This window comes from Micropterus salmoides, unplaced genomic scaffold, assembly GCF_014851395.1.
Source record: "Micropterus salmoides isolate LMB-PRFRI ecotype aquatic unplaced genomic scaffold, ASM1485139v1 Ms_hic_scaffold_2, whole genome shotgun sequence".
NCBI lineage: Eukaryota > Metazoa > Chordata > Actinopteri > Centrarchiformes > Centrarchidae > Micropterus > Micropterus salmoides.
Genome location: NW_024041150.1, coordinates 24268047 through 24294400, shown reverse-complemented (window position 1 = coordinate 24294400; position 26354 = coordinate 24268047). Strand labels below are relative to the sequence as shown.

General features: G+C 40.6%; 2 protein-coding genes and 1 long non-coding RNA gene across 5 annotated transcripts; 1 reads left to right on the top strand and 2 right to left on the bottom strand.

The window, feature by feature from the left end:
- On the top strand, positions 1-8468 carry LOC119911778. 2 transcript variants are annotated; one of them, XM_038730696.1, is made up of 8 exons: positions 1-153; positions 1689-1798; positions 2008-2092; positions 2171-2366; positions 3563-4629; positions 5563-6353; positions 6870-7073; positions 7186-8468. In XM_038730696.1, exons 1-8 carry the CDS (start codon positions 11-13, stop codon positions 7428-7430), a joined length of 2841 nt encoding a protein of 946 aa, XP_038586624.1. In that variant the 5' UTR covers positions 1-10; the 3' UTR covers positions 7431-8468. The 2 variants fall into 2 exon arrangements, with proteins under 2 accessions (XP_038586624.1, XP_038586625.1); XM_038730697.1 differs by lacking the exon at positions 1-153 and adding an exon at positions 302-1023.
- Positions 8469-8542: 74 nt separating this feature from the next.
- On the bottom strand, positions 8543-15902 carry LOC119911779 (butyrophilin-like protein 3). Of its 2 annotated transcripts, none has more exons than XM_038730698.1 (9): positions 15717-15902; positions 15462-15518; positions 13906-14274; positions 13523-13816; positions 13354-13437; positions 13015-13110; positions 12151-12174; positions 11996-12034; positions 8543-11917 (listed from the first exon to the last, which is right to left on the bottom strand). In XM_038730698.1, exons 1-9 carry the CDS (start codon positions 15754-15756, stop codon positions 11328-11330), a joined length of 1593 nt encoding a protein of 530 aa, XP_038586626.1. In that variant the 5' UTR covers positions 15757-15902; the 3' UTR covers positions 8543-11327. The 2 variants fall into 2 exon arrangements, with proteins under 2 accessions (XP_038586626.1, XP_038586627.1); XM_038730699.1 differs by having other exon boundaries at positions 13075-13110; positions 15717-15901.
- A 7409-nt stretch (positions 15903-23311) lies between these two features.
- Positions 23312-24766, bottom strand: LOC119911780. Its single transcript, XR_005446029.1, has 5 exons — positions 24685-24766; positions 24440-24481; positions 23845-23880; positions 23573-23596; positions 23312-23477 (listed from the first exon to the last, which is right to left on the bottom strand). It is a non-coding gene; the product is annotated as an uncharacterized LOC119911780 (long non-coding RNA).
- Between the last annotated feature and the right edge of the window lie 1588 nt (positions 24767-26354).

Sequence of the window (26354 nt, the reverse complement as noted above, 5' to 3'; positions counted from 1 at the left end):
TGTTGTGCACATGCGCGTTCTGCAATCTACCGGAGCGCGAGAGGTAGCGAAGGGAGTCCTAATGGCGGAGACTGTACGGTCGCCTTTTGACTACCGGGAACCACCGACCCTCGACAGCGACGGGGATGGGAGCAAACCGCCGCCGCCGAGGGGGTGAGTGAGCACGGCCTGCCTCCGGTTTGTCGCCGCGCGGGGTTTGTTTTCACCGGGGATTTGTGAGCAAAATGCAAGAGCCCCGAGACGCACGCGCCGCGAGCGTGCACGTCTGTTTTAGTTAAACGTTAGGAGCCTTTATTCCGCGTGCATGATTTCATCGTTATATTGCAGAAAAGGGAGCAGGAAAGGAGTGTTTTGTTTCTTTTTTGGGTTGCAGCTGCTGTATCCTGTGAGGCTGCGTCTTCTCCTACCCGCCTCAGCTCGCGTTTAATCGCCAGCCTTATTTTTTGTGTTTTGACGGGACAGAAGTCTCAACGTTAGCTGCTGAAAGCTAACTGGCTAGCCGAGGTTTAGCATTAATGTTAGCCTGCAGGAATCATCAGTACGTAACTAGCTGGCCAATAATCTGCTCCCTTGTTGATACTCCCTGTCATGTCAGATTTCTTAAGACTAACGTTACAGATTCCGGGACATAATATCCAACCAACAAGCTATGCTAGTGTTATTATGCTCTCAACGCTGCTTGGCTGCTCAGCTGGTGCAGATCATGACTCGTGGCTTGTTTGGTTTTGAGTAAACAAAGTTGCTGACCATGACCAAAATTGTATCCGAAAACAGTTGACTGACTCCAGGCTCAGTGAGTTAGGGACTCTTTGTGGTGCTAATTAGACCTCTTATAAATGCATTTATACTGTCTGACGTGATTGGATTAAGGGGTGGGGCCATGTCCAGTATTTAGAAAAGAAATCATGATAACCGACATAGTTAAAGTAAGTTCTCCACAACAGCTGCCTGTTTACAGAAAACTGGTTTTTCTCAATCATGGTCCTCAAATCAGGGACTAGGGATCTACACCACGATTGGCAGGTAAACCTGCTGCAGGGACGGGAGACCATGTGGTACTAAAATATAGTTATGAGGTAGAGCCATAGACAGAAACTGTATTGTGTAATTTATCACAATATAACAAGGAATAATTGTTGTTTCTTGCTTTTTAAATGTGAGAATTTTTAAGCTGTTATGTGTTTTATATGTTTGAGTTCTGGACTGTTAAATTAAAAGGTCTCAATTGGCTCTTCGAAATTGGCACTTTTTATAGCTTTTTCTGAAATTTTATTGGCTAATTCATTAACACTAAGGCAAAATGGAAAGCTCAAATGTAGTTGGTCCTTTATATGATTTTCAAGGCCTGCTTTTCTTCTGCCAAACTGTGTATACTTAAACCAGCAATATATGCAGGATTTTTCTTTGTTTGTCAAATCAAAGACATTTAAACATTTCTGTGGAAGAACAACAAATACACTATTGCCACCTTCGCTAGTTAAGTACTTCATAGCATTATTGTTGTTGTGGATGAGTCACCCACCTAAGAGAAATGTTATGTGAACAGATTCAAGTGTTTGCCATATGTTTCACATGCTCTGCTCATTTCAGCTGCCCTCCAGTTGAATACTTGCAGTTATGAAGTCTTGATCACTGCTTTGTCTGAATGCATCATTATGCTAAGTGAAGCCCTGGATTTGTTTTCACAGCCGCGTGTGTGGGAGAAAAAGGAAGGGGACACCTGTGAAGGTGTGTGACCGAGCGTATGTAACAGAAGATGAGGAGGAGGAGAGCATGTCGGAGCACAGCTACAGCCCCGGTATATATAGAAACACAGACACACACGTTTTGACACCTGTTGTTTGTGTTTTTATCCACTCTGGTGCTTATGGAAAACAAATGTACCATGTTGTATGTATCAGTGTATTATATTAAGGAGAGCCGCCTTTCATCTTTCAAACATAAGGCCTTTGCTTGGTGATTAAGCAGTTGAGATGTGCTGGATTTAAACAGTCTACTCTGTCCCAGGTGATAGTCAGTATCCAGAGGGTGCAGAAGACCGCCTCCCTCCACCCGGCAGTCCCTACTACCTGCCTGATCCCACTCAGCTCTGGTAAGGAGGACCCTCACCGTGGTGATTCTTTTTGTAAGTTAGGGAACCATATTGCTAATGTCAGTTTATGTGTTCCAGTGTGCCAGAGTTGGGGGAGGAGGGAGCAAGTGGAGTTCGGGGACCTGTGCTCTTCCATCCGCCGCCGAACTGCCGGATTCGAGAAGTCCACTGTGGGACCCAGGTGCGGTTGGTTGTCATAGCAATCCGCGACATCGCCAAAGGGGAGGAGATCACAGTCGACTACAGCTTGACTGACTGGGGAGAGAATGCAATGGTGAGCTATTAACTGAATAAAGTGGACAAGGATTGTGTAGAGAAGAGCAAGAGTAGTCACCCTACCCGGATTCAGACCCGGGCTACAGGCTACCAAACTTGACTGCAACGGCAAAGAGCCAGGCTCGTTGGTATGGCAGTCGAAGCGCATTCTCAACCGTAGCGATGGTACACACATATTGCTTTAAGTCTTGTGATGTTCTGTATTTTTCTTATTGTCAGCAAATCCTGTGAAAAGACCAAAACCCAGTGTTTACCCTAAATTTGCTGTAGGTATTAAATTTGCTGATGGTGCAAGTAAGGCTTGTGAGAAAATTGTCACGCACAATGGCCTACCGTAAAATGTCAAATTAGCATGTATTTGTTTGATTAACTTAATATGATTAACTTACTATTAAACAATAGAGACTGCGCCAGTAATATAAGTTTGATGTTATGTTTACGTTAGCTGCTGTAGTTGACGTCTGGCGGTCATATTTCATTATCGACAGTCATGGTTGCAAGATGGGAAGTTGTGAATTAAATGGATAAAAAAATTAATAATTTGGTATTAACTACTACAGTTTATAATAACTTTCCAAAGTGTCTCTTTTCACAGCATTGCATGAGTTCACGTTCACAAAGGGACACGATCTGTTCATGAGCATGTTCAATGATTGGTGCAATTTGAAGACATTTATGCACCAGATGGACATACTGCATGTCTGCGCAGTCAGACCTATGTGTCAGACTTTTGGATTTTATTTGCATTAGACTGCGACTGGTTTGCATTTCCACCCACGTAGTTGTTGTATGTGGATGTGTAAACAGCCTCTATGTTCCCTGATTCGGAATATGCAAAGTCATTCACCTGTGGGGAAAATAAAACCGCCTATATAGTCATTGTCATTTTAATGAACGAGGCATCGCGCAGAGAGATGCACGAAAGGTCCTTGGCCTGACTCCAAATGGGGAGATTGTGGTCCATTGTTAGCTTCTTAGCCATGTGGGCACCCCTTATATATTTGTGGCCTTTGGAATGAAAGGGCTTTGGGCTGAGAGCCACTGACAGGATAAGGAAGTCAGAACACATCGTTCTTTCATGAGATTTGTTGACAGAAAAATTAAAAATCGCCACTTCAAATGTGGGTCCTGTTAATATAACTACACGCTGAGCTAACATGGTGGTTTGTTTTAATTTGAAATCTGTCTAACCAGGAGGAAGAGGCCGGCCCCCACCCACTGTCCCTCTCCGTCTCTGATTACCTTACCCCATCCTGGTCATTGTCACCCTCATCCTCCCCACTCACCCACTCCGAGCCCAGTGACTCAGACCGAGAGGAGGACGAAGAAGAGGAAGATGACGACGACGACGACGACGATGAAGAAGAGGAAATGGAGGAGATAAGGGGTCGAATGCTCCGCCGCCGCAAGAAACGTAAGCTGCCCGCGGTGGTCAGTACAAAAAAGAAGAGCTCGCCCACCTCATCCAGGGGACCTGGGCGCCCATGCTCATCCTTTTCCCGCCCGGCATCTGTGGCAACCCCGGCCAGATCCCAGACCCAGGTCAGCGCCCTGGCATCCCCGACCACAAACATCAACAACAACATTAACATAAACATTGGCAGCTCGAGTGGCGGCACGGTGAGCCGGCGGCAGCACTGCCCGTACTGTGGCCGCCACTATCGCTCTCTAGCACGCCACTTGGAGAAGCACCACGCCAGCCAGCCAGAGGTCAGAACAGCCATGGAGCTGGCACACCTGCACACGCACAGCTCTTCAAATGGCAGCGCCTCACATCCTCACCCTTCATCGTCCTCCACCTCCGCTCCTCACAGTCATTCCTTTGCTGTCCCTCAGCCCTCGGCCTCAAACCCTGCTCCACCCTCTCTGTTTGCCAGGGAGAGGGACCCTCCAGCTACACGCTCGAGCACAGGCGGCGTCTCGTTCTCCCTCTCGCTTTCACCGCCTTCTTTGGCTCAGCCCGCAGCCACCAAGAAGGGGCCTAGCTTACCAGTGCCCACCACAAAACGTCCCGCACCCCCGATGGTGTCACGAGTAAAGAGTCCGTCACCGCCTCCCCCAACTACTCCCAAAAGGGGTCGGAGGATGAAGAGAGAAAAGCATGAAGAGCAGCAAAAAGTGGAGGTGGAGAGCTCGAGAAGTCGCGAGGAGCTGGTTCCACCTCCTACTCCAGAGCCAGACATAGATCCAGATGAAGATCTGGACCTGAGTGGAGAAGCAGAAGATGACGCACCAGAGGAGAAGAATGGAGAGATTGCTAGGTGGGATTAGATTATTGTCTTTATGTTTGCACTGTTGTCTCTGAAACACTTTTTGTAGTCTTATTACCAGTTAGATCATTATTGATGATGTTTCAGGTCGTGCTTTGTTTAGGGCTGAACGATTAATCATTTTAAAATAGAAATTGCAATTTGAAAGAACGCGAATAGCTAATCATGAAGACGGCGATTTTCATTTTACAACAAAAAACGAAACTAGAGGAAAATGTGGGTTAAAAGCTGAACCGACACAGGCCGCGGTTTTGTCCGGCGTCAACTCACACAGAGGTGTTCCAGCTGCGGAGCGTTTAGCCTACACGTTGCATTTTGTGTGCTTCCAACTAAGGATAACAGCTCTCTGTGAGGCCGTTCTGATCTCTGAAGGCTAACGTTACATATCCACATAGAGCATTTCAGAATAAGAGCCTGTCTGATTTTGCTGACTTGTTCAGATTTGCTCAGTTGTCCTTGATTTTTGTGCTTCTGCTATGGTTAAGTAGCTACATAGTTAAATTGTGTCTCTTTTTGTTTGTTGTTGTTGTTGTTGTTTGTTTTAACTGTGTTTATTGTTGATGTACGATCAGGAGTCTGCAACAGATGTTTTATTTTGAAAATCGACCGGATTCTCTCTGCTGTTCTGTGTCTGACTTCCTGTCTGGTTCATCTTCTCTGTGCTGCTTGATGTGGCTTCTGTCAAAAATAGACTGGCAGTGAATATTGAACTTTAACTAAACATCAATAAAAAAAAAATTGAAAATCGAACCGTAATCGCAATATCTGGCAGAAAAATTGCAATTAGATTTTCCCCCCAAATCGTTCAGCCCTAACTTTGTCATTTAGCTGTTATATTTAAAGCATTTAATTCTCTCTCTCTCTCTCTCTCTCTCTCTCTCTCTCTCTCTCTCTCTTTCTCTCTCGTTTTCAACATACAAACAGACATCACATGTCTCCGCTGATGTCTTCCCTCTCCTGTTTGGTTGTCTACCTCCGCCGCCAGCAGCACGCCTCTTTCCTTTCTTTAACCCGTTCTCCTCACTCTGCCGAGGCTTGGCGCCTGCTATGCCATTCTAGCCTCTCCCTGCTCATCCTCTACAACCGCCACCGGGAATGTGAGGTGGCCAAGCTCACGATCCAGGACTACCGCAACCGCATAACTCCACAGGCCAGCTCCAATAACAGCTCCCCCTCTGGCATGGAAGCCCTCCTGTCCCCCTTCGAGCGCCAGGTCCTCTGTAACCTCCCGCGGGCAGGTGTTTTGGGCAAGCGTGGTCGCATCCAGCCTCTTATTTTCCCGCCACACTGTGAGTCCTGTTTGGACCTACTCCTTCAAACCAGCCCCAATGTAGGTGTGGACCCAGAGAGCCCGTATGTCTTCTCCCGGCCCTACCACTCTCCTGCCACACCACTGCGGGGCACAGACCTTCTGAGAAACCTGGCACGAGCCAGCGGGGCAAAGAACGCCGGAGCACTGACAGCAACGCGTGTGCGGCGGCAGGTAGCAATACTTACCCAACTGCTACTTTTAGAGGAGGGCGATGGCCAGGGTGGAGCTACCAAACGGCTGGAGGACTTCCTGGAACGAGAGTACCACGTTACCCAGAACTGCTCCACTATCATTCGGGATCCAGCACTTATGGGTCGTGTTGGTCGTGTTGTTCTTTATGGAGAGAGGGAGGGCGTGCTTTTCCGAGGGATGAGCCTGCAGCATATCTGCCTCGAGTTGGATGGTAAGGAGCAGCATCATGCATTTTCTGTCTATTTATTGGCCCAGAGCAGTGATTTACTGGAGTCTGGTTGTCACTGCGAGGTTTCCAGGTAAACAGCAAAGACTCCAAGAAGTCACTGAGCCCCACCAAGTAATAGTAAAACCCACTGGATTTTGTAAAGATTAAACAAACAAGATATAAGGTTTAGTGAGCTATTTCCAGTATTTATGCTAAGCTAACTAGCTGCTGGCTGTAGCTGCATATTTTGCATACATGAGAGTAGCATTAGTCTTCTCATCTAACTCTCAGCAAGAAAGCCAAAAGGTGTCTTTCTCAAAACACAGAACTATTCCTTTTAAAGGCCTTAGGGAGGTTGAAGCACAACATTTTACAGCCAGATTCATTCAAGAGACATTTTTGCTATACTAATGCAACTGCAGTTAATCCCTTTTCTTAAATTATTATGTGTGTTAGTCATATATTTTTGGTTATCTACCCTTTTTTTTTATTATTTTTTTTTTTATCTCTGGTGTACAGTAATGTCTGGCAACTCAGCAGACTCCTTTTCAGAAGATTCAGAGGCAGAGGAAGAAAAGGAGGACGTTAAGGAGAAAGCTGAGGTGATGGTGAAGAAGAAAGGACCGGGGCGACCGCCACGGAAGAAGAGAGCGGCCATTCCTTCTCCAGTCAGCCCATCGATAGCCACTGTTCATAAGAGGAGATGTATTCCACCAAAATCGGGTAATCTGTCTATCAGTGTATGACTTCCCAAGTTCAGTCAAATCCTTATAAATTTGATCCTTTGCATTCTGTTTGTTTACATTATGTTAACGCCTCCCCCTCTGCCTCACAGGGAAGCGTGGTGTGCTGAAGCGTCCCTGGTCCGAGGCAGAGCGTGTAGCAGTAGAGACTCATCTAAATAGAAACCTCCTGGAGTTGCGAGTCCCTGCGAAAGCGGACTGTGAGCGCTGCCTGGAACTCTGCCCTCTGCTGGTGAGCAACCAGCGAGACTGGAGGGCCATCAAGTTTTATGTCCACAACCGCATCCAGCTGCTGAAGAAGCAGGGGAGGAGGGAAAGTGCTGCCTCTGTCTGCTAGGGCAAAACAGACACAGCAGAGGACACGTACCATAATGTATAAACCACCAGCAATCACATTGAAGAGAAATTGTCTTGGTCATGGTGGGGTGCAGCTTCTATTTTTTCTTTCTTTTTTTTTTTTCTTTCATGGGAGCGGTACCTGACGTTGGGTGCATCCCCAGTTTCATCACCCCGGTCATAAGTGAGTAGTGTAATAAACTGACTAAGCTAAGAAAACAGATGGGTTGCTCCATTTAAGGATCGTTCACACTCAGTGTTCAGGATGCCCACTGTCTGTTTTGCAGATGCATTTAAGTGGTTGGACGATATACTCAAAAGTGTGAATGTGAGTTCAGACAGAGTGAATGCTTCTTTTTTCTTACATTATTTTTCATGTCATCATTACTGGAGAGCAGTAGGAGATATGGGAGAGAGAAGGTGACATGCAACAAATGTCACCTTCTGCAGCAAATGAGTGATACCAGTCCAGGAGGTTGCAGTATGCGCTTCAGACTACAAGGACACGTCACAGCAAATGCTCCTTGGTCTGGTGTTCACTTCCACTGAAGGCTAATGACCAAACATGAATGTGTAAAGCTTTGGAGGAAGAAACAAATGGTTCCTATCTTTAAAAATCAACACAGATGATACACGTCTTCAGGACTGATGCAACTTTGAACTTGTGTAGTTTGTGTTTGTTATTGACTGACATTGTGCCCCCAACCCATGAAGCCCAACTGACAAGTGTATTAAAATGTATTCTTGGACGTTTTGGACCATGATGCACCGGTGAAGTGGTTCTTGCGTACCCCTTATTCTATGATCATAGTCAGACTATTATGTATCAAGGCACGCCTACTTGAATTTATTACGTATCAGAATTTTTAAAAAAGAAAATTATTTCAGAATCAACATGTGGACTTATTCATAATGTAAATACTTCTTAATCTATGAAAAGTATACAATAGTGATTACAAAGTTAGTATTGTGTTATGGTGTATATACTGTAAATACTACCTGTACTTATTAAAGTGTATGACATTTTGCTGTGTTTTCTTAAACTGGACTGTAATGTGAGTTTTACATTGTGGACGCAGAGTGAGACAAAGAAATAGAAATGACAAATAAATATGGGATCCCATATATGATTGAGTTTATTTAAAAAAGAAACTGCTATCCACTAAAAGCACATTCATTTATAGTATGATTTTACATTTGATCAACTTTCATTGAAAAGACATTTGTAAACTTTAAAAAATATGACATCGTGTACAACAAAATATAGAAGGTCAACGATATCAACTTGTAGCTTGAAAGTAAAGCTGCCTCATTCCAGATGTCAAGCCACAAGCACAACTGTAACCAGCAGTGTAGGGCCACAGCTGGGTTATTGTTCCCTTTTGTATGTCAGTTTCTAAATAGCTGATAAAGTAAATATGTCAGCCAATTCCCACCTTGAGACTTCAATCAGCTGAACAAAGAGGAAAGAGGAAAACCTGTGACTGCGGGATGCAGCTGGTAGAAGGTCATAATCATTAAGTGTATTAAAATAAGCCCAATATCTTGAGGTATTGTTCCACTGAGAACTTTGTACCATACGCTGAACCATGAGATGGTTTTTCACGAGGCCAGGAATTAAATTAGTAAGAGGGTCTGTCATTTTGTTGTCCTACTCTGGTTGTAACCTGCTGTATCTTGAAAAAGGCCACCTAGAGTCCCTTATGCAAGACCAATAAGATTATAGATTGCAAAAACCAGCTTTTTTGAAATGTGCACCCTTTGGAACCTAAATGAGCTCTGTGATATTTCTATTTGATAAGTCTTTGTGATTGACAGCAGCGCTTTATAAATGTAAAAGTGTTTTTAAAAACTGATTTAAATCCCCAAAACTACAATCACAATTTAAGCTATTTCAAAGGCAGCAACTGAGCACAAACAATGATAAATTCATAAGATAAACAAATTCTAATTAGTCTCTAAATAAAATGAGTATACGTGTCAGTGCACTTTTACTTATAGTGTATAAAGTACTGTCGAAAAGAATATGGTTTCACAATTAACACAGTTTCAATAAACCTTACAGATGGTGGACACAACAGAAACACGTTGCTATAGAAAACAAAATGTAGATCAATCAAGGCATACAAGGCATAACTATGTTTATATTTGAGAAGATACGAAGTCTGAAAAACCATACTGACATGCAGTTTGCCAAAGACAGGAGGCCTGCATTATCAATTAGTACCAGTGTTCATGTACAGAAGCAAACAGGAAAGCAACAGAGACATCACAGTATATGGTATGCGTATTAAGCACTAGGCTATCATGCCCACAACACTACAATACTACTACACTAGTAGTTTTGGAAAACTACGCCTTTGTTTGTTTTTTTGCTGAGGTAAACGAGAAGAAGGACACCATAGCCGTTTCACCATTTCTAGTCTTTGTCCTAAGCTAAGCTAACTGGCTGCCGGATGGAGCTAAGTATTTCGCACACAGATTTCTCATCTGACTCTTGGCAAGAAAGCAAGTAAGTGTATTTCCAAAAATGTACAACTACTCGTTTAATGGTATGTTTACCTTACATCCCAAACTCACATTTAACAACAGAGCTAAGTTGTCAGTTAGCAGCTTCAACAAACTAGTTACTGTCCCAAGTCTGTATGTCTCTGCCAACCATTCAAGTTGCAGTTTACATCCCTGTCTGTCAAGACTCATATAATATATTGTATGTAGTGAATACTTTTGAACTGAAAAAATTCAAAAAGTACATTTTTTTGGCTTAAAGATAGTTAGCACTATAGTAACAATATGTATGATTCTAGTCAACACACGTTGTTGAACTGATTAACGAAGGATTATTATAGATGTTGCCCACACAGGACCACATTGATTACTATGTAGAGGGAATTTAGAGAGTACAGCTACACAAAATGTGGTGCTTTTGTTTCCTCCATTTTTAGATGTGAAGCCTCTCTATGGGCAGTTGGTGAAACTCACTCACAAGAGCATGATTAGCTTCAATATGTTGTTTGCGGTCATGTGATTCTGATGACGCTCGAAATTCACATTTGAGGCAGGAAATGAAAGGCAAAATGAAGGAGATGGAGGAAAGCCATTGTTTACTCACTGTGTCGCCCCAGTCGACGTGTGTGAAATCTGAAATCACCAATTTCATTCTTAAATTATGACCAAAACTCTATTTTGAGGTCACAATGACCTTTGAGCTTTCAGTCAAAACCAACTGTGTGACCAACTGTGAAATATGGTCACAATCTCCCCTTCTGTTTCTGAGTTATGGTATGTTTTTCCAGGACAATATGACGTCACAGTGAAGTTGACCTTCGACCTTTTGGCAAAAAAATGTCATCACTTCCTCTATGTGAAATTGTGTCATAAATACCGCATCAATTCTATGGCCAAAGACATGTTTTGTGAGATCACAGTGACCATGGACCACCAAATTCTTATCAGTTAGTCTTTGAGTCCAAGTGAACGTTTGTGCCCAATTTCAACAAATTCCCTCAAGGCAATATCTTATATTAGATATTGCGTTCACGAAAATGAGACGGAAACCCCCAAAACACAATCACTATGTGCTTCACAGAAGTGGTACTGTACATTTAGTGTAACCCTTCTATTATTTTATCTCATGCAGAATTGGTTTTCAGTTTAAGTTAGCGTGTCTATCAAAATTTTAGCTTTAATATGACTTAATTAAAAATGTTGGGTGGTCACCCATTTAAGTCACTCAAAAAATTTCCATGAACTAAATAAAACCATTAAGTCAAAGCAACACGTGGTTCAATTTTGTATCCTCTTTCTCCCTTTCACACAGGATATATTAAACATATAAAACACTCAGGATGAGTGTTTTCATCTTGCTTTCTAACAACACTTATTACTGATAAAATAATTATTCAGGCTCTTGTGCTGGTGAATCTATACAGTTACCCGTGTCACTACACTGAGCCTGTTCTGTTCTCTGTATTATCTCCATAGCTGCCTTGTCACCTTTACCAGGATTGAAAAGTGGAAAAACTTCCCTTGTGAACTTAGCTGTTAAACTGCCAATGAGGCTCTTATTTTCCACATTATAAAAGGAAAGCTCTCCACTGTCATAATCCAAATACACACCAACCGTCTGAGGTCTGAAATGGACAGGCAGGAAAACTTTTGGTTCGGTGTTAAACTGAAATCTGCCAGGTGAAGAGGACATGAACCAGAAACCATTAGATGGAGTTGGAGACATATCAGCGTCCAGAGGGAAGACAGTTGCACTTGTAACTCCTACCCACCACGACTGTTTGAAGACTGTTGAGGGACGCCCCATAGAAACCTCCCAGTAGTGTTGTCCAGAAGAGAAGCCAGGTGTTCCTTTGATAGCTGTGAGACAGGTAACCTTTTGTCCATCAGGAAAATCAGCTCCTCCCAGGTTGGCATCTCTCAGTATATTGTTCTTCATTTTGAGATACTGATTTTCCTTCTTGTCAAGTGTAACATTTACTGTTGAAAAGTTAAACAAATTTTAGAATGAATCAGAAATACAGAAATAAATAATTGTTATTTACCATAAATTCTTACCATAATACTTTCTAGCTGTTGATAGATCTGGAATCACTTCTGTAACAGAGAAAAAATATTCTGTACCAATACAATTATCTGTTCCGCAAGCAATGTTTGTGACACAGTCAGTGTTTTGCTTTGACATTTTTAACAACAAAAAAGTTATATCTCACCTTCTAGTAAAGGTTTCTGAACCTCTGGGGAAACAATAGAAGATAGTTAATCCATGGGTTCTGTTATTTTATCGAGGCACTCCACTGATTCTAAACATGAAGTTCAATGTCCTTTTCATGAGATGTACTATCCATGAAGGGTTCACTGTTTTTTTGCAGTTTGATTCATAGTAGGTGATTTTTAAAATTTGTCTCTCACAATTCTTTTACAGAAGTGCTAAATACTAAAATCTAATACTTCATCTCTGGAGTGCACCTTTAACATACATATCATGAACTTTCACTGAAATTTTGAGTAAGCGTAATAAAAATATGTGTCTGAAGAGACTCTGTGGTCAGCGTGGTCAGTTTCTGATTTGGATTTCATCCCTGAAACATAGAACGTTTTCAGGATTTAGATATGTTTGATTTAATTTTGCCACTGAATTTATTCAGTTCAGCCACGCACAACAATTAAAACACATCATTGTATCATTGTTTATAATCTAAAAATTCAGTTCCTAAACTATCTATTGGAATTATGAGTGAGTATATTCAAAAAGCTGACCATCTCTAAAAGCACACACATTTATAAAATTATTTTACATTTTAACAACAATCATCGGAAAGACATTTGCAAACAGGGTGAAAATCAATGAATGTCATTCTGTACAACAAAATACTGAAACTCGCACACGGCCTATCAGTTCGTAGCTTGAAAGTTAAGCTATCTCATTCTCTTGTTCCCTTTTAAGTTATTTTCTCGTACCTTGGCAATTTAAGGAGCTAAGAGGAAAGAGGAAAACCTGTGACTTTGGGAGTTCATCAAAAAATATAGAAAACAAAGCTGCTAGAAATATATATAATATAAAAGGTCATACTCACTGAAATTTTGAGCAAGAGTAATAAATAATGTGTCTACAGAAACTCTGTGGTCCTTCTTACCATCAGGGTGGTCATTTCTTGAATTGGCTTTCTTCCCTGAAACATAAAACATTTTCAGGCTTTAGATTTATTTGATGTTTGACTTAATTAAAACACATTATTGTTTCATTGTTTATCTAATAAAGTTGAAATAAAGTTTCTAAAGTATTTATTGGAATTGCATATGATATACTGTGGTTATCCACATCTGTTTCAGGATTTTATTCATTTGTTTTATGTAGTTAATTTTTCTCTTTAAAAAAACATATAACAAACATTTGTATAAAATCAAATATTTACTTCTCTTTATGAAGTACAGCACTCCAAGTACAGCTAACACTAACATGGCTAGTGTGAAGGCCACCCATCCAGCTGCAGAGGATCCTGAATAAAAAGCAAGAAATCTTGTATGTTTGTTGGTTTTTAGTGAAAATGCACCTGTTGCACACATGCACTTCATTCTCTTTACCCTGTTCACCAGGTTGAGGAGGGTTTTCCAGGCGCACTCCTGCCTCCTTCATCTCTTCACCAGAGAGGCCCACTGAGCAGTAAACCTCAGAGGAGCTGGCGACAAGAAGCCAGCTGTGGACTGACACAAGACCAGAAGACTCTTTTCTGTAATTCAGGTTTTTTGTGTCCAGAACCTGCTTTTGGTCCGACCAGCGCAGGATAGGCTCTGGATACCAGCCTCCAGACTCACAGCTCACATTCATCACGTTATCTTCTTTCCACACAGCTGACAGAAGTGGAGGGGCTCCCCTTTCTAGAAGGAATATGAAAAACTTTTGATGTAAAGGTGAACAGACACTATCCTTTATTTTTGTGCGTTTTCTCCACTTTCATGATACTCACCAGTCACGATGAGACTGACGCTTTCACTATCATAACCCTGATCACTGCTGACATAACAAACGTAATCTCCTGCATCCTCAAGTGTAGCATTTACCAGCTGCAGGCTCACATCACCTTCCTTCCGTCCGCCAGAGGCTGCATCCTTTAAGCCAAAGGAGACTCTGCCCTTGTACGAAGCTTCCTGAGATGTATCGTCAAACTGTTTTGCCCGATAAAGCATGGCCGGGGAATCAAAGTTGTTGTGACGGTACCAACGAACCTCGAAACCCTCTGCACTTTGCGGTGGATTGAGCCAGCATGGTAATGTGGTTGTGTGGCCGTGGTGTACCGTGACAGGGGACTGGACCAAAACCACAAGGCTACCTGAAACTGTCAAATAGGCAACATACATGTTGTTGAAGTTTATGTTTTTGTAATATATTCTGTAGTAGTAGTAGTATAAGTACTGAGTGAAGATGGGTTTTTACATGGGCTGCAAGATTTGGAGAAAAAGTCGTATTGCGATTATTGTGGACGATATTGCGATTTGCAATATAATGGAACAAATGTTACTATGAGTCTACTTGCTTGATTAATAATTTACAGCTTTTTCTCAGCTCAAACATAGTTAAACCGAACATAAGAAGAAAAAGTTGGTTCTTTTTTTCCACCAGCCCAAAAATAAATAACAGTGGAGGTTTAAATGAGTGTTTAACATTAAATAAAAAGTATAATGGTCAGTTAATAGTATACTGTTAGTGTTAATTTATCAATTACTGTATTCGTTATAGTTTCATATAATACCACTATTTTACCATTAGTTGATTATTAAATCCAGTTACAGCTGTTTCATTTCTGTGTTGTTGTTTTTTAAATTAAATCTTTGAGCAAGCGAAAGGCTCTACACTGGTCTTTAATTTGGTAATTGGTATGTATTAACTTGTCAATAATCATATTGTTCAACATCCAGGCTGTGATTGGTCGGTTAACGAAAAGGTACTGACAGCACGTTGGCTTTATGAAAAGATGAACATGTTGAACAACAAAAGGCACCGATACAGCTAACGTTAAATGGCCAGCGATCCGAACACAAACCTTTATCTTCTCTTTAACGTTACTCGCACGCTGCTAATAAATCTGGTTTGCATGTGTGGTTTTTAGGGGCGTGCGAGAGCCTGGTTAGGCAAGGATAACGAGCAGACTGCACTGCACACAGAGACGGTGTCACACACACGCCACTCTTTAATTTGAAAAAAAGAATTAAATCGCAACCTTTTTGCAGTCAGATTAGAATGACGCGATTGCATTCGCCATTAGATTAATCGTGCAGCCCTAGATTACGTTTCTTGATAGCCTAAATCATGTTTTGTTCAAAGAGGACATAAGCTGTCATTCAAATAAGGCTTACTTGACAAATGAAAGCAAAGTTGTTATTTTAAGCACAATTAATTAGCATTAAAAAAAAGTGAATAAATCTGACTAAATTGATCCAAAGGAAAAGATGGGAGAGTAGGCTACTACACGGTGAAATATCATAATCAGGAATATCATACTTATAAAAGTAAACAGAGGCTTACCAGGCGCTGCACTACACGATGCACCAAGAGCTACCACAATGTACATAATCAGCGAACCTGCAAAATGGAAGGATTACAGTTATGACTGGCGGCTATTTGCGTTAAACCATCCGTAACGCCATGAAGTACACCTCCTCTCCACACCTTACAATCAGGTTTAAATCAGTACAACGTCAATAACATAATGAAAGCGTGAAAGAGCACCGTAGGCCGAAAATGTCGCGACAACGCGTGCAAATTAAAACCTCGGCTTACCCATTGTACTGCCCTGACTCCAAGAAGAAATAACCTTCATTCTATGAATTTAGTGCGTAAAAGAAAGAAATTCGGTAAATATTTGGATTCAGCTTCGGCTTTCTTTGCAAATTTTCAAGTTGGGAAAAACTGCAACTGCACCCCACTTGACAGATAGCCTACTTTCACTTTCACTTTATGATAAAATGGCGCAATAAAAAGTGGCATGCACAAGCAGGCGGCGCGTGCTGCGCCACATTACATTTATTCATTTAGCTGATGCTTTTATTTAAAGCGACTTACAATTGCTATTTATATCAGAGGTCGCACGTCTCTGGAACAAGGAGGGATTAAGTGTCTTACTCAGGGAAACAATGTGTGTCAAAGTAGGGCTGAATTTCCCACATGGAGAATTTCAGAAAAGCGTTTTGCCTGCCTTTTGCTGAATTGTTTAGATGTAGGCCTAGTCGATTTGGTAAGTTGTCCTTGATATTTGTGCTTCTACTGTGGTTAAGAAGGCTACGTAGTTAAATAGTCTGTTTTGTCTGTTTTCTGTGTTTATTGTTGATATAGCCAGCGATCGGGAATCTGCACAAGTCCCTGAAGCGCAGAAGCGGTTCTCCGCTCTGCAGAATAGATAGCAGGCAGGTAGCAGGTCTATTTCTGCTGTGTCAATCAGCACAGAGCAGATCGAACCGGGCAGGAAGTCATGGTGCGTTCCATTTCACATGGGAAGTCGGAATTTCCGAGTTCCCGGTTGAAACTTTCAACTGAAGTCGGGAGAACCGCACGACCTTGATCCAAGATGGCTGTCGGGGTATCAACAATTAGTGAAAGCTGTAGTTTATACTATTTATTAGCACTTCTACTACTTGTGACTCATATAAATGTTCGTACACAAAGTGCTGTCCAACAGCTGTCTGTGGACGTGTTGCCACAGTGTTTAGTGTAAGTAAATACCGCACAATGCGTTTTTTTAATCAACCGTCGTATCAATAGCTAATCTGGCTAGTTGTAAACAAACAGCTGGCCGAGCGAGGTTTTCCCACTTGTTAACTGGAACGCCGTCAACTCGGGTGTGACGTCATCCCCAGCTCCGACCTCCGAGGTAAATGGAACGCAGCATAAGACACAGAACGGCAGAGAATCCGGTCAGTTTTCTAAATAAAACACCATGTGGAGCCTCCCGATCATAAAACAACAATAAACACGGTTAAAACGGACACAAAAAGAAATCATTTAACCACGTAGCCTACTTAATAATAGTAGAAGCACATAATGCAAAACTGCAATGCTGAACTTAAATGTGGCCTACATGAAAATGTTTACCTGACAAAATCAAAACAAATAACTTACCTTACCATCATCCCATTTTCTTTCTTCGTGGACACAACCTCTATGCCATTAAGTCTGTATTATATCACTTTATCTGGAAAGGAAATTGGATGACAATGTACTCCATATCTCAAAATCCTTCTGACAGGACAAATGTTCAATATCAAATGATCATTAAGTAAATAATCATATGAATAAATAGAAATGAGTAAAGAATATAGAACAAATTAAAAACGAATAAATTGAAAACTAGTTATTAAATAATAATAATAATAATAATGACAATTAATGGTCTGATGATCTTACTGGGGTATTATTATAGAAAGTTTCATTTGAAAATCGCCATTGAACTTTTATTTAGATGTTCATGTGAATAATAATTTGGTTTATATTCCTGAAAATGATGGGTGGACCATTGGGGCTTTCTATGGGGAGGTCATGTCCCTCCCAATACTGAGAAAATTCCAATCCCATCTCTAGATTAGGGTGTGTGAACTGTAGCATAAATATGCAGTAATAAAAAAAATGCAGTGAATAAAATTAGTAATAAAAGAAGAATTTTCAATAAAAATAATTATCATTGTTAGTCGTTATATGGGACATCATGCTCTGGAGATACAGACAAAAACTGGAATGTGAACTAATGAATTTAAATCAAGATAATACATTTTATTCTTAGTACACATCTATAATTTCATACATATTTTTGAGGGCTGGGCACGTTAACATGTTATCGCATTAATTAATTAACGCCGACAATTATTATTATATTATTATTATTATTAAAATTCTATCAGAAGTTGTCGTTTTAACTTTACAGTAGCTGTCTCTGGTATCATAGTCCAGTTTTGTAATCTTTGTGGCATACTTTCATGAATTGACTTGGCTGAAAACTACTCCACTTAATATTGGTATTGATTAGGGTAACATAAATGCAGGGACGTGCAGTGTTAGTTTGAGGTGCTAACAGAGCCGCAAAACAACCACGAGCCACGGTAGCAACAATGTCCAAAGCACTGCTGTCCTCCAAACGGTCCTGTTGTCCCTTTAACTAACTACAACCAATCAATGACTGACAAAAACAGCAGCTATGAAGGAGCAGACACAATTTTTCCACTGGCTGCAACTTTTTACAGCTTGTCTGGTGTTTGGTGTAAACAGTGATTACTGCAAGGAGGACTTGTGTAGTAATGGTGGAACCTGTGTGACTGGGGCAGGAGTTCCATTCATTTGCACCTGTCCTGATGGCTCCTCTGGAAAAACCTGCAATGAGGTCTCTCGCCTTCACAACAAGGGACAGGTGAATGCCTGCAGCACCACTGCACATGACAAGATGACATGGATAGAAATCCACTTGCAAATAAAGGTGTGCTTTACAGGTATTGTGAAGCAGGGTGCCAGTTGCATGTGAACAGCAGAGTTCATCAAGGCCTTCAAGGTGGCCTCCAGCCTGGACGAGACAAGAGAAGAGGAAAGATCGTGTATTTGTTGAAAATGTGAACAGCAATGGCACCAAGACTAACCTGTTTGACCCCCCAATCATTGTCCAGTACATCTGCATTGTCCCTGTGGTGTGTCACAAGGCCTGCACGCTGCACGTTGGAGCGGGTGGGCTGTGAGCTCAACGGTTGTTCAAAGCTGATGGGCATGAAGTTCCGGTTGGTGTGTAACCCCCAACCAGATCATGGCATCCAGCACTTTCCACACATGGGGCATTGATAATCAGAAGATTGGTGGTTCAATCCTCTGGCTCCTCTAGGCTGCGTGTCCTTGGACAAGATACTGAACCCCAAATTGCCCCCGATGCTGAATGAATGTGTGTGAATGGGTGAATGCGCAGTAGTGTAAAAGAGCTTTGAATGGTCGCAAAGACTAGAAAGGTGCGTGCCAGTGTAGACATGAAGCAGGTGGTCTATTCCACAGTTATAGAAGATTTGGCGAAAGAAAAAAGTACTACAGATGAAGAACCATAAATAAATTTTTTTTGCATGGACCAATAGCGAGCTGGGACTGTTACTGATTGTAACACATGTGACGTCCCCAGGACGTCTGGTTGCTGAGTATTCATGTGTGAGTGTTCTGTTGTAGGTGTCAGTAGGCGGGGTCATCATCATCATGTATTGGAGCCACCTGGAACAGCCCCTTAACCACATGGACCCTGGCACCTATTTCCAGGAAAAACGCCTAAAATAACATACCCAAAATAAATCAGTAATATCTCCTCAACCATTAGGACTAGATGCATAATTCTGGTCTCCTTTGAAAGGTCAGAAGCTAAGGAATATAAATCCATTGTACATTAACATATTTATTTTACCATTACAGACTACATGGAGATGAAATACAGAAAAAATATGATATTTTCATCCTCACCTGGTAAAAAAAAGCTATATTTTAATGCAATAAACCATCAAAGCCATCATAAGGTGGATTATAATGCCTCCTGAATATCTTCTAATACACCTGGAATACAACTGTAACTGTAAATCTGATGTAAATTATAAAGCAAGTAAATCCAGACTTTTAAACAGCGGTTTTACTGCACTTGTAGCTTATTTATAAGTAGCCTAGTTACAAAACCTGACGTTAACGCCACTCTCTCCCGCGAGTCTAAGCATCAGTGGCAGTAGCTGCCGGAGTTTTTTTTCTGTAAGTTTGACGTCGCTGTGCTGCTTCTGCAGATGCTTCAATAAATGTAGAATTGTTCGCAGTTGAAAGCTTTTTGCTGGTTGCACAGAGTTAAAAATAGACGACAATGTTCTTTGCATCTTAGACTGTGACACAATAATGACACAAAAAGCTGTAAGTAGGCTAGCTACTTACAGCTGTGGAAATAATGCCTTTCTCCACCGCGGTGAAGTTAGTTTTAAGTTGGATATTCGACAGACATTCACCCAGGATCCAGTGACGGCTTTTTAGTCAGTTCACCCAGTGACGGTTGTATAAGTGCGGTTAGCTCACCTCTGATGGCTCGCTTTTAAACAACGGGGGTTAGCACTTTTTTCAATAAATTATGAATAAATATTCATATAAATTCGAATATGCACTCAAATCAAATATGAAGGGGTGTGTCTCATTTGCCCAGTGTAGTACTACAATTCGGCATTGGTTTGAAGTCCCTGTGTCACATGACTTGGAAGCTATTGAAAAAAAACAGCACTTTTTTTCAATAAATTATGAATAAATATTAATAAAAATAAAAAATGCTCTCAAATCAAATATGAAGGGGTGTGTCTCATTTGCCCAGTGTAGTACTACAATTCGGCATTGGTTTGAAGTCCCTGTGTCACATGACTTGGAAGCTATTGAAAAAAAAAGGCATTATTTTCCATAAATTATGAATAAATATTAATATAAAGTCGAATATGCTCTCAAATCAAATATGAAGGGGTGTGTCTCATTTGCCTAGTGCAGTACTACAATTCGGCATTGGTTTGAAGTCCCTGTGTCATATGACTTGGAAGCTATTGAAATAAATAATGATTCTCCCATAACACTGTTCTCACAATTGTAATTTATTGATCGTCCCTAAGCTAACCCCCGTTGGTTAAAAGCGAGCCATCAGAGGTGAGCTAACCGCACTTATACAACCGTCACTGGGTGAACTGACTAAAAAGCCGTCACTGGATCCTGGGTGAATGTCTGTCGAATATCCAACTTAAAACTAATTTCACCGCGGTCCTTTCTCCCTCGGTTTCCATTCTTCCTTTAGTTTTTGGCTGTTTCAGCAGACATGAACAACAAAGTCTGGTCCCGCTAAGCTGTCGTGGATTTACGTCAAGGATGGCGCATTTAGTAACGAGCCTTAGTAACTAGTAAGTAGTAATAATATTACCATTTTAGAAAAGTAATTAGTTACACTACTTAGTTACTGGGAAAAGTAATATTATTCTTCCTCTGATGAACAGCAGTGTGCTTGTCTCATCCAGTAGGCTACAAGTCAAATTATTTATTTATATTGGCCTAACTCTTTTTTTAAAGCATCAGGCCTATACTGACATTGGGCTGCCCCAATCACATCTCTTACAGCACCCACTCCCTCCCCCTCTGCTGGAGCTGTTTCTTGTGTTGTGGACCAAAAAAACAATAATTCGCCAAATGCGGGAAAATAACCCATATATAGATATGACCTCCCGCGACCCTGTAAGCAGAATAAGCGGTTGACGATGGATGGATGGATGGATAGATAGAAAAAAAATAATAAGCTACTGATTACTGCATTACATTCTATTATATTTTTATATTCTGAATTGTCACCTGCCACCTAAATTTTGGCCTTCCCTTTATAAAAATAAAGACATTTCCACCATAAATTGGTGCAGAAAATGTCTCCAGAATTCAGGAAATTAAGTGTTTAATGCTCAAAATCTCCTGGGGGGGGGATCCCCAGACCTCCCTATGGAATATTTCATCAATTAATAATTCTTAACTGAATTCAGATTAATTAAATTTAGTTATCATTGAGGTGAAAAGGTGCCATATGCACATTTGAAGAGACTTTAGGCTACTTCAGGCATGCCTGCGTGTACAGTATGTAGATTCAGCTGGAAAAAATAAAATAAATGAGAAAAGTTGATCTACAGGAGAAACATATCTGACATCCTTACTGTATTATATTACACTATATTCTTATTTTGAATTGTCACCCAAGACATTTCCTCAATAAATTGGTGCAAAGAAATTCACTAGAATGCAGAAAATTAAGTGTTTAAAGCCCAAACTTTTGAGGGGGAGAACCTCCCAATTTAATATCAGTGTTACTTGTTATCAATAGTAATTATAAATTTCATAATAAATGTAGGCTATATATATAATTTACTGTTGATTATTGACGCAGCAATGGGGGGTGGGGGGGTTAAAACATGAAAAATTTCTGTGCTGGGCTAAGCCCCCAATGTCTCAAGAGCCTAGAAAAGCCCCTGGTGGAAACCGCCCCATTGCTCAAGGATGATGCAAGCAGGTGAGTGCAGAGTTTAATAGCTGTTCATTTCATAAATGAGCCACTGTAACCTAAAGGTGGAGGTAAACATTCAGCAGGTAACACTACCTTTAGAATTGCTTTGTTTACCAAACAGGCTGTGGAAGAACTAGTATCACTGACCCTGTTACTCTTACTGTATGTGACCCATGCTTTATGTAGCCTTAAACCATTTGGGTCACATTGGTTTTGCTGTAATGCTTACGAACAATAACCTCACCTGTACCGTCGTGTCCTCTTGTCTGTGTACGGTGTTCACTCTCAAGATGAACACATTTGCACATTGGATAAACAAATCATATTATCATACTGCTGATGTCATTAATACACATTAAGGAACTTTTTATTGCAGTTTTATAGGCAATCTTGGCAGAGTAAACAGGACCTGACAGAAGCTACAAAGGACATTTTGGGGACTTAAAGGTCCATCGTGTTATATTTAGGTGGATGTGTTTTCAGTGGTGTATAAAGTCCATACATAATGAACCGTTATGTTTTTATTATCTTAGAATGAGCCATTTCTATCTACATACACTGCAGGTCCTCTTACAAGGACATGGTCATGTTGCACTGCCAGGTTTCTACAATAGTTCTAAAATCCTGTTATGTTATCCCGTTTAGAGTACTTAGTATGACTACCAAAATCTCTGCCTGACAAATTTCCCTGAACTGAATGAAACCATAAAGTAAAAGCAACACATGGTTACGTTTTTGTATCGTCTCAGACTAGTGGAGCTGGGAATCAAACAACCAACCTTACAGTTAGTGGATGATCGCTCTACCCCCTAAGCCACAGCCACCCCATATGTGTTCAGTGCAAGTATATAAAACAAATCCTGAGTGTTTTCATCTTGCTTTCTTACAGCACTTTTATTCAGGCTCTTGTGCTGGTGAATCTATACAGTTACCCGTGTCACTACACCGAGCCTGTTCTGTTCTCTGTATTATCTCCATAACTGCGTTGTCACCTTTACCAGGATTGAAAAGTGGAAAAACTTCCCTTGTGAACTTAGCTGTTAAACTGCCAATGAGGCTCTTATCTTCCACATTATAAAAGGAAAGCTCTCCACTGTCATAATCCAAATACACACCAACCGTCTGAGGTCTGAAATGGACAGGCAGGAAAACTTTTGGTTCGGTGTTAAATTGAAAGGTGTCTGCTCTGTCAGGGGAAGAGGTCAGGAACCAGATATCATTAGAGGGAGTTGGAGAGAAATCAGCGTCCAGATGGAAAGGCAGTTGCACTTGTAACTCCTACCCACCACGACTGTTTGAAGCATTCATTGGTACCCCCCATAGAAACCTCCCAGTAGTGTTGTCCAGAAGAGAAGCCAGGTGTTCCTTTGATAGCTGTGAGACAGGTAACCTTTTGTCCATCAGGAAAATCTTCACGGTTGGAATCTCTCAGTCTATGATCCTTGATTGTGAGATATGGATTTTCCTTCTTGTCAAGTGCAACATTTACTGTTCTGTAACAGAGAAAAAATGATTCTATGCCAATACAATTATCTGTTCCTACTAAAAATAAAAAAAACGTGTGAACAGCGACAGAGTTACTTCTCACCTTTTGGTAAAAGATTTTGATTCTCTGAGGAAATAACAGAAAATAGTTAATCCATAGGTTCTGTTATTTTATCGATTTTGATTGAAAATAGGCAATTTTTTAAATTTGTCTCTCACAATTCTTTTACAGAAGTGCTAAATACTAAAGTAAAATACTAAATCTCTGGAGTGCCCCTTTAACATACATATCATGACTTTTTTGATCACTTTCACTGAAATTTTGAGTAAGCATAAAAAATAATGTGTCTGAAGAGACTCTCTGGTTCTTCTTACCTTCAACATGGTCAGTTTCTGATTTGGTTTCCTTCCCTGAAACATAGAACATTTCCTGGGTTTAGATTTATTTGATGTTTGAATTTAGCCAAACAGATTAATTAAAACACATCATTGTATCATTGTATATAATCTAAAAAGTCAGTTTCTAAACTATTTATTGGAATTATGAGTGAGTTTATACAAAAAGTTGACCGTCTCTAGAAGCACACACATTTATAAAAATATTTTATATTTTATCAGCAATCATTGGAAAGACATTTGCAAACAGAATGAAAATCTATGAATGTCATTCTGTACAACAAAATACTAAAGGTCCACTGAAACTCGCACACGGCCTATCAGTTTGTAGCTTGAAAGTAAAGCTGCCTCTTTCCAGATGTCAAGTCGCCAAGTAAAACTGTAATCAGTGGTGTAGGGCCAGGGTTAGGTCATTATTCCCTTTTGTAAGTTATTTTCTCATACCTTGGCAATTTAATGAGCTATACATAGAGTAAAGAGGAAAACCTGTGACTTTGGGACTTCATCAAAAAATATAGCAAACAAAGCTGCTAGAAATATGTTGTGACACAAGGTCATAATCAGTCCTTCTTACCATCAGGGTGGTCATTTCCTGAATTGGCTTTCTTCCCTGAAACTTAAAACATTTTCAGGCTTTAGATTTATTTGATGTTTGACTTAATTGAATTTATTCAATTTAGCCAGGCAAATTAATTAAAATATCATAATCTAATGAAACTGTCTGAGTTTCTAAAGTATTTATTTAATTATATGTGATATATTGTGGTTATCTACATCATGTTTTTCTTAAAAAACATTTATATAAAATCAAACATTTACCTCTCTCTTTGAAGTACAGCACTCCAAGTACAGCTAACACTAACATGGCTAGTGTGAAGGCCACCCATCCAGCTGCAGACCAGCGCAGGATAGGCTCTGGATACCAGCCTCCAGACTCACAGCTCACATTCATCACGTTATCTTCTTTCCACACAGCTGACAGAAGTGGAGGGGCTCCCCTTTCTAGGAGGAAGATGAAAAACTTTTGATGTAAAGGTGAACAGACGCTATCCTTGGCAGCGTCTTATTGGCCAAACTCGAGGCTTCAAGATGGCAGTCCACAAACCAACAGGTGATGTCACGATGACTCTGTCCACTTCTTATATATAGTCTATGTTCCAAGCGCGTAAGATAGCTACAGTGACCGAAACGGGACAAAATAGACCTGGTCAAGAAACTTTCTTGAGATAGATATATTAAGAATTTATATTAGTTTAATTATTCAGTAAACCCATAAGATATTGCGAATATTATTGTTAATTGTTCATCAAAGAACAGCAACATTAAAAAATGAAGGTGTCTCATACTCCTGTACTACATTATTTTACTGTACTGTAATCATGCACTTTGTTACTTCCGTAACTTGGGAGGGTTGGCTCATCTAGACTAACATGCCCAAGTTAATGAAGAACATCTCAGAACTATCACATCCAGTGCAAGTATGACCACTGACAGATAACAGGAAAATGCAAGCCTCACTGTTTCTGCACCACAGTCAATTATAAACCACATAATGCATGACGTTTACAAAGGCGTTGTTAGGTGCGAATCAAGGTTCCTCTCCACACAGTCTTGTTATCATAACGCTGTTAGCAGTAAAGTGTTTTCCACCAGGGCAGTAATGTGAAGTTTAGCTGGCTGATCTGAATTTCCATGCTGTACCATTTTATTGCCAATAATATTATAATAATAATATAATAATATTGCCTTGTCTCACGAACGTAACAAGCACATTTCTGTCCATGTAGCAAACACATGATACAGCGCTGGAGAATAACATTAACATTCACTTTTCTTCTTACTTAATAAGCCAGATGACTACTCAGAGACTGTATATTAGTATTATGATTTCCTCTTCTTCTTCTTCGTACACATTCAACGGAGTGATGAGCATCTGCACTGCCGAAAGCAGAAGAAGAACAAGGACTTAGTGACAAAACGCGCTCTGAGCACTGTTTGTCCGTTTTTGGCTACTGTTGAAACATGCGATGTAACATGGTGACTTCCATGGAATGGGGACTCACGGTTATGTAGACAGAAATGGCTCATTCTAAAGTAATAGAAATATAATTGTTGAAATTATATTGTTGTGAGCCAGGTTCAGGTGTGAAGAAGTTTCGGAGACTGATGAAGACTTAACATAGCATGGTTTATTGGGCCCAGGGAGATACAGTGCCAGCATACAACATGTGTCTAACTAATCAGTCTATTGTTGTCTTCCTGACGAGGACAAGTACGTGTGCGAAATACCTAAAGCTATAATGTCAAGAACTTATGGGATCAGCTAAATTACTCTAAGCTAGACCTGTCTTACCTTTCCCTGTTACATCATTTAAGACAGCTAAGAAATATTCTCAACAATAATGGTTCGTTATGTAAGGTCTTTATACTCCACTGAAGTAAAGTAGTGAATTAGTTATGTTTTTATATTGCATTTCTGTCAATAAATC

Bases quoted from the DNA above. Each gene is read 5' to 3' on its own strand.
- LOC119911778 (XM_038730696.1), top strand. From the start codon at position 11: ATGCGCGTTCTGCAATCTACCGGAGCGCGAGAGGTAGCGAAGGGAGTC. The intron at 4,630-5,562 runs GTGGGATTAGAT...ACATACAAACAG, and splicing joins AAGAATGGAGAGATTGCTAG to ACATCACATGTCTCCGCTGA. The intron at 7,074-7,185 runs GTAATCTGTCTA...TCTGCCTCACAG, and splicing joins ATGTATTCCACCAAAATCGG to GGAAGCGTGGTGTGCTGAAG.
- LOC119911779 (XM_038730698.1), bottom strand. From the start codon at position 15,756: ATGAAGGTTATTTCTTCTTGGAGTCAGGGCAGTACAATGG. The intron at 14,275-15,461 runs GTAAGCCTCTGT...CCTATTTGACAG, and splicing joins ATCGTGTAGTGCAGCGCCTG to TTTCAGGTAGCCTTGTGGTT. The intron at 12,175-13,014 runs GTGAGTATGACC...TTGTTTCCCCAG, and splicing joins TACTCTTGCTCAAAATTTCA to AGGTTCAGAAACCTTTACTA.